We start from the raw sequence: 12,345 nt of genomic DNA, 5'->3' as shown, positions 1-12,345 counted from the left end.
AGGAGCCACTCGTGTCTAGTGGCTAGCATATTGGATGGTGCAGGTATAGACCATTTCCGTCATTGCACAGAGTTTTATTGGTTGGCACTGCTCCAGAGGGAAGAGAGAAAATAGATGGTGTAGTCTGCAAGAGAATGTAGTTCACACTGGACTGAGGAGGGTTACCTCCCACGGCAGGTGGAGAGAAAAGGTTAAGATAACGGGTATACAGAGAGAGCTCTTTGAGTGAATTGGTGACTTTTATTTCTTAAGCTGGGTGGTGTGATATGAACTTTATATATATTTTTCCATATCTTTTTGTATATCTGAAATATTTTGCAATTAGAAAAAAGTTTAGCATAGTCCTGGATCTTGCCCTTTGTTCCCCCAGCCTCACTCCCCAATCTCAGAATTGACCACAGGAGCAGGAAGAAACAGAGGGGAATAGAGTGAGCAGTTTAGGAGGCCTTCCTGGAGGAGGGGTGTGCTTGTGGATGATGGCGTGGAGAGAGGGGATACTGTGGCCTTGCTCCCATCCTCTCCTTTGAGTCCAGCCCTCCGTTCCTCCGAAGAAGCCACTTCCACACAAGAAATTCCCCCTCCCATGTATAGCCAGTCCCCAGGTACTAATTGGCGTTCTGCTAATTAGCCTCATTGTCAGCACTAAGGGCCTCTTTCCCTAGGGGACCATTACCTCATTAACTGTGGAGTGGAGTGGAGGCAGCAGCTGCCCCAGGGCTGGGCCAGGGGTAGGTGGGCTTCTGCTTCATACTGTCTGCTGGTCTATCTGCTCCCCACTCATTGGTCCTGGAGTTTCTTGAATGGAGGCCCGCACAGTGTAGGGAAAAATAGCAGTGGGCCTGTAATCAGAAGAGTTGCCTCTAGACCCAGGGTGAAGAGAATGAATCCAGCCTCCCAAGGTGGGTGGGAGGCCCTGAGGGTGATTGGGTCTGTGCAGAATGTCCAACCCCCAGGGATCCAAAATTTGTCTTATTTTTATCTATTTATTTATTTTTGTCTGCGTTGGGTCTTCCCCGCTGCGCGCGGGCCTCCTCCAGCTGCGGTGCGCAGGTTTCCCATCGCGGCGGCCTCTCCCGTTGAGGAGCATGGGCCCCAGAGCGCAGGAACCCGTGTCCCCTGAACTGGCAGGAGGATTCCCAACCACTGCGCCACCAGGGAAGCCCCAAAATTTGTCTTATTTTTTTTTTTTTTTTTTTTTTTGCGGTAGGCGGGCCTCTCACTGTTGTGGCCTCTCCCCTTGCAGAGCACAGGCTCCGGATGCGCAGGCTCAGCAGCCATGGCTCACGGGCCTAGCCGCTCTGCGGCATGTGGGATCTTCCCAGACCGGGGCACGAACCCGTGTCCCCTGCATCGGCAGGCGGACTCTCAACCACTGCGCCACCAGGGAAGCCCTGTCTTATTTTTAATAGTTTAACTTTTCTTGATGCCTGATCCAGGGCTTCCTCTACCACATTGTCTCTTTTAAAGTTATTATGGACAATTTCATATATACATAAAAGTAGAGAATAGACTGATGAAACCTCAGGTACCCACACATCAATACTCCAGCTTCCATAATTATCAGCACAGGGCCAATCTTGTTTCTCTATCCTCCCCACCCCCCAGGTTAGACTGCCTCTTGAGGTTTGGGTGGCCATCTGTCCTACCTCTGTGATCTTAATTTGCTCATTCTTTGATTCAGCATGTCTTTATTAAACACTGCCTGAGTCAGGCATTAGTAAATTTACTGAGGACCTTGAATATATCAAGTGCTTCACATACCTAATTTTATTTTATCCTAACCTTCCTGTTATTATCTGTTTTACAGATGATAGAATTGAGCCTGAGAGATTATTGACTTGCACAAGCACTGTGTTTTTTCCTACTATCCCATGCTCTTGTCCTTGAGTTACTATATTTCACAGTGCCTACCCAGACACAGAGGCCTTCATTCACTTGCATGTTACTGAACCTCTAGTGGGTGCCAGGCCCTGTGTTGAACAAGGCTGACAAAATTCTTGCCTTTAAGGAGATTCAACATTTACAATTCAAAGTGTTAAATGTTACCATGGGTTTAAGCCAGGTAGCTAAAACAGGAGAGCCAAACTCAGTCTCAGGAGGTCAAGGAAGTCTTCATGGAGGAGGTGATTTAGACATGAAGGACAAAGCAAAAGTCAGTGAGAATGGGCATGGTCAGAATATTCTGGGGGAGAAGAAATGGTTGAGGAGGGTCTTTTGAGTTCTGGGAACTGCGTGTAGAGGATTTCCATATGGCTAGAACATGTGAGGTTGAATGGTGGAGTACTGAAAAACAGGGCAGGAGAAGCAGGCAGAATCTTGAAGGGTCATGGTTGCCACACTTGAGGCTCCAAAGACAGTGGGGAGCTAGTGAAGGATCTTAAACAGAAGATTGACATCAGATTTGAGATTTAGAAAAATCATGCACTCTGAGCATAGAGAATTGACCTAAGGAGGTCAGTCAAGAAGACCAAGTAGGAGGCTAATAAGAGTATTGGAGGTAGGTGATGATTATGGCTTGGACAAGGACAACAGCAAGGTAAACTGGGCGTGATGGGGGGGGGCGGGGAGAGGAGCAAGACTGGATATGCATCGGAATGTGCAAAGAAGAAGGGTCCAGAAAGGAGGATGTCTGCCTCTTTCTTTTTTTTTTTTGTGGTACACGGGCCTCTCACCGCTGTGGCCTCTCCCGTTGCGGAGCACAGGCTCCGGACGCGCAGGCCCAGCAGCCATGGCTCGCGGGCCCAGCCGCTCCGCGGCATGTGGGATCCTCCCGGACCGGGGCACGAACCCGCGTCCCCTGCATCGGCAGGCGGACTCTCAACCACTGCGCCACCAGGGAAGCCCTTCTGCCTCTTTCCAAGGACTTTTCATTCAAACTCTTCTAAGTGATGTTTACATTAAGGCTGACAGTGGGGTCTTTTGGAGATACCATCATTGCTGGAAGTGATCTCAAAGATCAAACGGCCTTCTCTTTCTTTCAAATTCACAATGAAAGAAAGGCCCAGAGAAGCAAAGCAACTTGTTCAAGGTCACACAGCATGTCAGTGGCAGAACATGACCCCTTGTTCTTTATATAGCATTACCCAGCCTCCAGTGAGGCTAATGGCTGGGGGTGCTATGCCAACATGACCAGACCTTAGGTGACCCAGGCAAGATTTGAAGGGGCTAGACATAGATCCCTCCTCCTCCCTTCCACCTCCCCTTGCCACCCCTCCCCCTCGCACAGCTCCAGGGATCAGTCAATGAATAATTGTTGAAACAGTTCCTATGTACAGAACTAGAGGTGCAGAGACAAAGGTCTGCGGTAGGATTCCCTATCCTGAGATCTGAGATCCCCTTCTCAATCCTCCCCGCTGCAGCCGGGGAAGGGGGTCAGGGGCATTCCTGAGGCAGCCAGCGCTCTTCTCCACTCCCCATCCCCCAGGTGGTTTCTCCAGCCAAGTTCTCACGAACAGGCCCCTCCCTCAGCGGCTCCACTGTTGCCATGGCAATTAGGTGGGTGGACAGGCCCATCCTATCTAGAGGCCACCCAGCCCTCGCGTGGGGAGTTACCATAACAACTCCCCTAGTAATAGAGGGTGTTGGGTCCCGCCCCCCTCCCCCCGCAAATAGAGAGGTGGGTGGCTTGATTGGCAGCTGGGCACACGAAAGAGGAGGGAAAGGGAAGGAAAGGCGTCGTCAAAGGAGAGCTCAGAAGGAAACGGGGGAGAGAAAGGGCAAAAAATACGGGGAGAGAAGGAAACGCGTGTGCGCACGCGCACCAGCTGGTGGGCGCGCTCCCCGGCAGCCCCGGCCACCGCCCACTTCTTTCACGCCAGGCTCGCGCGGTCGCTCAGTCCTCGCGCGCGCCTTTCGCTCTCTCTCCTGCGCCTGCGCGCAGGTGTCGGCGCCGAGGGGGAGGGGGAACCCGGCGCGCTCGCGTCACGTTCCCTCTTCCACCCTCCCCGGTGCTCGGCCATTCTGCGCCTGCGCGGGAGAGTCGGGAGGCTCGGGTTGCGGGCTCTGGGGCGATATCGCCTGTCAGTCGGTGGGTCGGTCTTCCCGCCGGCCTTCCCCCTCCCGGTTCTCCGCGGGAGGCGCGGTGGAGTCCGCCCCCGGGATCCCCCGATGGGGGAGAAGCGGCGACGGCGGCAGCGGAATAACCGAGCCGGAGCGTGAGCGGCCCCGGGGCCCCGTTCCCGGCGGAGGCCATGGGCGACCCAGCCCCCGCCCGCAGCCTGGACGACATCGACCTGTCCGCCCTGCGGGTGAGCGCGCTGCCCCCCAGCCTAGCCCCGCGGCGACCCCCGCCCCCTTCCGGGCGCCCGCTGCTGCCAGGCCTCCGCCCTCCGCTCCCCTCCGCTCTCCACGCGCTGCAGATTCTGGGAGCCAGTTTGGTCCCCGCCCTGGGGTGCCCCGCCCCCATTCTTCCCTCCTCCTCTACCTTTACTCAGGTTCCGTATCCCCTTCCTCCCAGGTGTTTGAGGGTCATCCTCTGGTTCTGAGCCTGCAGAATCTTTACCGTGATGCCCCTCCCTGGCCCCTGACATGCTTTGAGGCCTCTTTCCCCCCTTGCTCTTACTTAGATCTTCTTCCTCCCCCTCCTCTTTTTCGGCTCCTCGAATTTTGACTTTGCCCCTGCCTTGCCAGCCTCCCCCTCATCACCCTTTCTCCTCCTCGCCCAGCCCTGAATTGCATCTCTTCCCGGTCGGCAGGCACTTCAGCCTCCCCTCTCCGCCGCACACCTCCTACCGCCGCCCTCATCCCCTGCTCAGCTCTCCCCGTGCCTTGGCGTTTCAAGTGCAGCAGTCCAGAACCAGGCATTTCCGGTCTCAGGGTCCCCGCATATTACATTACCAACTCTGCAGCAGCGTGGGGCTGGGAGGAAAGACAAGTGCACTGGGGGAGGAGGGGACGCGTTTCTTGTCTTCAGAAACTCTGGCCTGGGCTGGGAAGAGGTTGTTTATATGTCTGTACACACACAAACACATGCAGCATGTGGTTTGGAAAAGCCTGGGTATTCATGGTTTCGCTGGAGGGAGGGGGAGGCGATGGAGATTTCTCCAGGGAGGGGTTCATTCGGAAAGGGATCAGAGGAAACAACTGCAGCAGGAATTTCTTCGAAATATTCGTTTTCCCTCCTGGGGCTCTTGCATGCTCTCATTTGGGGGCTTTCAGCAGCATTTATGTGTTTTTCTTCAGCAGGGAGCCCTGGCTTAAGGGGCAACTGAGTGATTTCAAGGTGAAGACTCCCGCCTGTCCCCCAGTGGGTGTTTTTGTCCTGTGTCCTTCCGGCTTTCTCAACAGGTCAGGGTGTTGGGGTGAGCAAGATTTCCCATCTCTGGGTTAGCTGCTCTGGAGGCCCCTGCTGAAATCGTCTTCTGGCTTTTGAGTTAGCCAGGGAACATGGCCAGTAGTGGGAAAAGGCGGTCAGCCACACAGGTGCCCCGGATATGACTGGAAGGGAGAGGGGAATTAAGAGAGCAGAGTCATGTCGTTAATTGGGTTTCTCTGGGTGACACAGTTTTTCTTGCCATTCAGGTCATAATTTGTTTGGTGCAGTGTTGGGCTAGGAGACCTGACTTGCTGGAGATAAGGTGATAAGTTGCTGAGGAGGGAGACGGAGCACTGATTTCTCTCTCTCTCTGTCACTGTGTTTGTGTGTGGGGGGGGTGGGTGGCAAGAGGGTCTGAAGGCTTTAGGAGGGAGATTCGCGGGCTTTCTCTAGTTGCGGCGAGCAGGGGCTACTCTTCGTTTTGGTGCGCGGGCTTCTCATTGTGGTCTTCTCATTCTCTTGTTGTGGAACACGGGCTCTAGGCGTGTGGGCTTCAGTAGTTGTGGCACGCGGGCTCAGTAGTTGTGGCTCACGGGCTCTAGAGCGCAGGCTCAGTAGTTGTGGTGCATGGGCTTAGTTGCTCCGCGGCATGTGGGATCTTCCTGGACCAGGGCTCGAACCCGTGTCCTCTGCATTGTCAGGTGGATTCTTAACCACTGCGTCACCAGGGAAGCCCAGGAGGGAGATTGTTAAGATTAGTTTAAACTGCAATTCTCAAGTTAAGCCAGCTGGGATACAAGATGGAAATCCAGGCTCCCCTTAATGAGCTTGTCTTTAGGATGAGCCCCCATCTTCCCTTCCCACCTTGGTTGTTGATTAACTCTGGCTACAGGTTCCTGTGCTGTGGTGACTTAAATATAATAAAAAAGAAGGTGGGTCCAAACCATGACCTTTGGTTTAAACCTTGTGGGACTCTCCTTGGGCTTCTCTTTCCCTTTAGCCTCTTCTGGTAGTTTGGCCTGGACCCTCAACCTGGGATTTCCAGCAATTCTGCAAACACCATCTGACCTTGGATTTGGTATTTCCCTTCTGGAATTCTCTACTTGAGGCAATGTTAGCCTCTTTCCTCAGTCGCCTCCTGTTTTATTCTCCTCTCCCTTCATCAAGAGAGCCTGTGACCTGCGCCCAGTGCGTGTGTCTTTCCTGCCCCATGATGCTTAAGAAAGCATTGCCCTTCCCCCACTACCACCCCAGTACTCCAGGGCTGGAGGGAGTGCTTTCTTTGAAATGGGGCTGCAGAAGCCCTGCTTTCTCCTTGCTGCCGGCCTTTGCTCAGAGCCTGTCCCCTCCACCCCACCTCGGAGATCCCCTGTGGCACTGTTGAGAAGCCCTCTCAGTCATCTCCTGTTCTGTTTCTGTCTGTTTTCCAGTGAGAAATGGCAACCTGGAGAATTAGCAGAAAAGCGTGTTTCCCTGTACCTACATCATCTCGTGTTGGGGGCCTGGGGAGGGGATGGGAGAGGAACATATTCAGCATTTATTAGGTGGCGTCAAAGAGCCCAAGTTGTCTTTCTCCTCTTATTTCAAGATAGGGCTTGTCTTCCAGCTGGTGATGAGAGTAATAGTCTGATATTAGGGAAGATTGAATTGCATTATCTCTTAGCCATGTGTGGAGGGGCAGGTGGACCTACCACACTGTGACCACAGGCACGCTTGACCTCTCTGAGGCTCTGTTTGTCCGCCAGCCCAGTAGCATGGGGTTGTGTTCCTGAGTTCAAGTCCCTGCTTTCTCACTTACTGTGTAACCTTGGCCTTTCTCCCCCTTCTTCCCTAGTTTGCTGCAGAGTCTGCAAAGAGCCTTACCTCTCTAAGGCTCCGTTTGCCCATCTGTATATAGTGGTGACGGTACTGAACTCAGAGTTGCTGAGGATTAAGTGAAATACTGCATATTAAGTACTTAGTTCAGTTCCTGGCACGTCGTGACTATATGATCGCCCTTATTGTTTTTGTTGTTGTTGTTGTTTTGTTTTTTTGGTTTTTTGGCTGCATGGGGTCTTTGTTGCTGCGCGCAGGCTTTCTCTAGTTGTGAGGAGCGGGGGCTGCTCTTTGCAGTGCGCGGGCTTCTCATTGAGGTGGCTTCTCTTTGTCGCGGAGCACAGGCTCTAGGCACATGGGCTTCAGTAGTTGTGGCACGCAGGCTCAGTAGTTGTGGCACACGGGCTTAGTGGCTCCGCGGCATGTGGGATCTTCCCGGACCAGGGCTCGAACCCGTGTCCCCTGCATTGGCAGGCGGATTCTTAACCACTGCGCCACCAGGGAAGCCCTCCTCCTTACTGTTAATTGTTATCAGATGACAATCAGAGAAGGCTTCCAGCGCAAGTGTATCTAAAATAGCACTTCCTCCCCTGCTTCGTTTTCATATAAATTTTTATATAGCATCCCTTAGCCTGCTTTGTTTTATTTAATAGTATTTATTGCCAGCTGACATATATTTATATACATCAACCCCGACTAAAATATAAGTTCAGGGCTTCCCTGGTGGCGCAGTGGTTGAGAGTCCGCCTGCCGATGCAGGGGACACGGGTTCGTGCCCTGGTCCGGGAAGATCCCACATGCCGCAGAGTGGCTGGGCCCATGAGCCATGGCCGCTGAGCCTGTGCGTCCGGAGCCTGTGCTCCGCAACGGGAGAGGCCACAACAGTGGGAGGCCCACATACCGCCCCCCCAAAAAAAATCTATCTATATATATAGATATAGATATACATATACATATACATATAAGTTCAGTGTGAGTTAGGATTTTGACTGTTCTGTTCATTTTTGCATCCCCAGTGCCTGTAACAGTGTTTTGAACATAGTGGGGGCTCAACTGTTTGTTGAATAAACGCGTATCATAACAAGTGAAAGCTCTTAGCACAGTCTTGCTTAGAGAAAGCATTCAGTAAGTGTCATGCTTGTTAGGCTTTCTCTTGCCGTCTATATACACACAATTAAGAATATATCTTTTCTGGGTTGTTTTTGGAATCAGACCTTGTGGTAAACAAGAGTTCTGGAAGCCTCCTTCGGAGCAACGTCCTTGAAGTAAAGTTAGGACCTTCCAAGAGAAAAAGCGGGCCTCTTTTGTCAAACCTTCTGTGTGTCCAGGCTTGGTTATATTCCAGGAGAATCTTCTGACTTGGAACTCTCGGCTTCTCACAGAGGATAAGTATCAGTGGAAGAGGACGGGACAAGGAGGGACCAGACCCCGGGCTGACCTCTCTCCTTTTGCATTGCTCTTTTTGGTTGACCCACTTCATAAACCAAGCAGCCTCTCTTTACTGTCCAGCCAGCTGGAGGTTTTAGACTGCAGTGTCCTTGGAACCATGGAGCTGTGCGCAGTGTGGCTGTATTGAAATAATACCATGACGTGCAGTCAGGAGGGACTTGTTGCCGGGTAGTAGTGCTGACAGAGATGTTCTTTCTCAAATGATCTTATGTTGTAGTGTCTGTTCTTTGGAGGAGTCGCTTCCCCTTCCTTTTTTCTTCACGAGGCTGTGGAGCCAGCACCACTCAGAAAGCTGGCAGTTCTGGGCATGTACTTCTAGGCTGCTGAGCAACTGCTGCACTCTGATGTGCTTGCTGTCCAAATGTTGGCGACAGATGCCTCAGGCAGGGGACGGGGAGACTGACCTCCTGCAGCAGAAGCAATGGCATTGACTGGGGACTTTTTTCCTAGAGAACCGCAGATGGGAGTGGGGCTGTTTGGGGAGCTAGTGGCACTTGGAGTGAAGTGAAAAGCTCCTTTGGCAAGAGGATGGAAGGAAGGTTGCGGAGAACTTTGCTGGAACTAGGTGTTCAGCCATCCCCCAAACGAGGGAAGAGGCGTCGCCACCCTTTATGCTGCGGGATAGGCCAGAGCCATGGCCCTTCGTAACACACGGAGGGGAGGGTCTTTGAAGAAGTGAGGTTTTCACAGTTAAGAGAACAGTAAGAAGGTCAGCAAGAGAGCAGGCTGGCCCACCCCCTCACGCTTATCCCAGGAGCTCACTTAAGACTATGCTGTGTAGAATCCTGATTTCAGATATGGCCTCCATTCCTTTCAACTCCGAACTGTGTGCCTAAAAGGGGGTAACTCACACAGTTTGGGTATGTTGAGTGTCCTTGCTTGTCATCCTGGGGACAAGATAGCAGGAAGTGTGCAACCACTCTTTACAAGCTTGTACTTTGGCATTGGTCTATGAATAAGGAACGCAGTGACCTCTCAATCCAGGAACATAAAACAGTTCTGGGGCTGCAGAGCATCTCCAGAAGCCATCTGAGAGTCTGCCAGACTAATCTTTCTGTCTCCAAAGTTGTACCAGAGAAAGTTATGACTAATATTCTTTCCTGCATCAGTCAGTCACCAAGCATTGCTGGTCTGTTTTATTGAGAATCAGGTTCTAGATACTACGGGAAGTATGTAATAGTGTGCTCATACTATTCTGAGCTTTTTAATCAGACCTCTGGAAGCATCCCTCTAAGCAATCCCTTTGCAAGCTGAGGCTCTCCCCCCACCCCCTTTTTTTTTTAACCTGTTATTGCCTTCCTCATTATCTTAGAACCCTCAGGGTCAGGAAGTTTTTGTTAAATCTGGTTGCTGTGAATTATACTCATTTTCTGTTGTCCCGTGGTCAGTCATCTTGAAATCTGATATGCAGTCTTTTCCCCTCCCCCAGCACTCACTTTGCGCCCACAGCTCCCTCAGTTTTTTCTTTAGTAGGTTGAAGAAATTGAACAAAAAGTTATCAGGTTAACAAGTGAACTCTCAAAGCATTTCTTGAATGCCCACAGAATATAGGAAGATACAAGAACATGACGTGGTAGAAGCCCATATTCATTCTCTCCTCTCTCCTGTTCTTCCTGCTCTTCTCCTAACCAACCAGTTCTTGACTTGAGTCTGGGATTCTTCCATCTACGCGAAGCTCCTCTAGAGGGTAATTGAAAAGGTGTTTGAGGCTTTTTGTTCTTAATAAGGGTAGGGAATGGCAGAGGGAGGAGAGAAGAAAGGGATGGAATTGTGGTGATCCAAGGAGCCCCTAGAGATATTGCCCAGTGGCCAGACAGCCAGCCGAGGATGTACCTGCTAATGGTGGGTAGGATTTCCTGTTCTGCTTGAGGAAAGAGCTAGAACTAGGCACAGAGGATACAGTGACACACAAGATAGACATGGTTTTCCTACAGTCTAGTTGTGGGGAGAGACATTAATAAAATAATTATATATGTATAATTACATATACATAAAATTGCAAGTCATGATAAGGACTGTAGCAGAAAACTTTGCCATGCCATGAGAGCCCATAAAAGAATTGTTTTTACTTTTCGCAAGACAAATATTTGGTTGGTAGATTGAGAGAGAAACAAATCACATGTTGAAAAACCAAGCTAGCGTTGCCACAGAAAGAGTAGATAGAGGTGAACCAGCAGGTAGAGGCGATGGCCAGAATTGGGAGACCTTGGATCAGGGCCATTCTTAGGGTGGAGCATGTGGTCAGCAACCAAGGGCCAGGGGTCTGAGGATGCAGTAGAAACTCCAGGCTTAATTTCCAAAAGGATTTCTTCTGAACCTTCCTATGGGAGGGGAAAAAAAAAAAGTTTGTTTCAAAGGGTAAGGGTATTATATGGAAAGGGCATATAACTGTCTTTTTGTGTGTGTGTGTGTGTGGTATGCGGGCCTCTCGCTGTCGCGGCCTCTCCCGTTGCAGAGCACAGGCTCCGGACGCGCAGGCTCAGCGGCCATGGCTCACGGGCCCAGCCGCTCCGCGGCATGTGGGATCTTCCCGGACCGGAGCACGAACCCGTGTCCCCTGCATCAGCAGGTGGACTCTCAACCACTGTGCCACCAGGGAAGCCCTGTCATTTTTATTTATTGGGAGGAGCGTCTCTGAGTACTGGGTCTGTGTGGACTCGCATGTCGCTCTGCAGAGGGTGCGTGAGTGTGACGATTGGCCAAAGCGGGTGTAGAAGGGAGAAAGGTATACCGCTAGATGTTTTATACTGTATTTTTAATAAAAATTGTGTGTATTTAAGGTGTACCACATGTTTTCATAGACACAGAGATAGTGAAATAACTACCATCAAGCTACTTAACATTTTCATCTCCTCACGTGTGTGTGTGTATGTGTGTTTGAATCGATGGTACTAGCCCAAGTGTCCAGGGTTGGAATGTCGGTAAGTCTCACAGGAATAATCACAAGTAGGCCCATGCTTGGCTTAGCTTTTGTGGTTGTGGGATGTGGGATTCTTCGTAACATTAGGTAGATACTGTATATATATATATATACACACACACACACACACACACACACGTGTGTGTGTGTGTATGCAACTCTCAGTTTAACATTGTTGTACAAGTCAAGAATGAGTGAGCTGTGTAGGGGGAGTGCTGCTGATTTTGCACGTTTGAAATGAAACAGGGCTGGAGAACCACAGTCTTGGGCTTCTTGGAGGAGCCAGCCTCCAGGAGCAGCTGAAATGTCAGGAGGGCGGGGTGGGCTGTGGGAAGCGTTCGGTGGCACACCCCATGGAGAGAGGGATGAGCGGAGGACATGGAGACTCTTTGAGAGGAAAGTTGAAGGTTGGTAAGGGAGCAGGCAAGAAGTCCTTGGACCGAGGAGGGAAGTGCGTGTCCCGGGGGCAGGAGAGTCTTACCGCTGCTGCCGGTGATAAGTGAAGCATCCCAACCACTCAGAGTCTGTTGACTCAGTCAGTGCATGTGGCAGTGAATGCACCTCTGCTCTGCCTTTAGGATGAGAAGGGCCTCCTGAAAGCAGGCCTGACAGTAGCGGGTCTTCTGAGAGAGAAGGGGAAACTTCTCACACCCTCTTCCACCAGAAATCATCCGAGGACAGGATCTGAAGGGCTGGGCTTGCTGAACCACAGGCTTGGAGGGGTTTTCTATGAACAGCGGTCCTTGCAGGGACAGATTGAGGATCAGCAGGGCTGTGTGAAGAAAATTCCACCTCCTTCAAGCCACCTCAACTTCCACTTCTCCCACGAAGCCTCCCCTGACCGAGCCAGCCCTCACTGGTCACCTTCTCCACCTTTTCATAGACCTTGTAATTTAGCATTTGAGCA

The 12,345-nt window shown here is 51.3% G+C and overlaps 1 protein-coding gene across 5 annotated transcripts in view; it reads left to right on the top strand.

The window, feature by feature from the left end:
- The first annotated feature begins 3,948 nt into the window (after nt 1-3,948).
- The window catches only part of MINK1 (misshapen like kinase 1), a 48,610-nt gene continuing 40,213 nt past the window's right edge, over nt 3,949-12,345 (top strand). For all 5 annotated transcript variants that reach the window (XM_081219257.1, XM_081219258.1, XM_081219256.1 and 2 more), the window contains exon 1: nt 3,949-4,247. In XM_081219257.1, coding sequence (XP_081075383.1) covers nt 4,191-4,247 — 57 coding nt within the window. In that variant the 5' untranslated portion in view covers nt 3,949-4,190. The remainder of the gene's footprint in view (nt 4,248-12,345) is intronic.

This window comes from Mesoplodon bidens (genome assembly GCF_964165515.1).
Source record: "Mesoplodon bidens genome assembly, chromosome: 19".
Classification (NCBI taxonomy): Eukaryota; Metazoa; Chordata; class Mammalia; order Artiodactyla; family Ziphiidae; genus Mesoplodon; species Mesoplodon bidens.
Note: the sequence above shows the minus strand (reverse complement) of the source record. Positions and strands in the feature narration are given on the sequence as shown.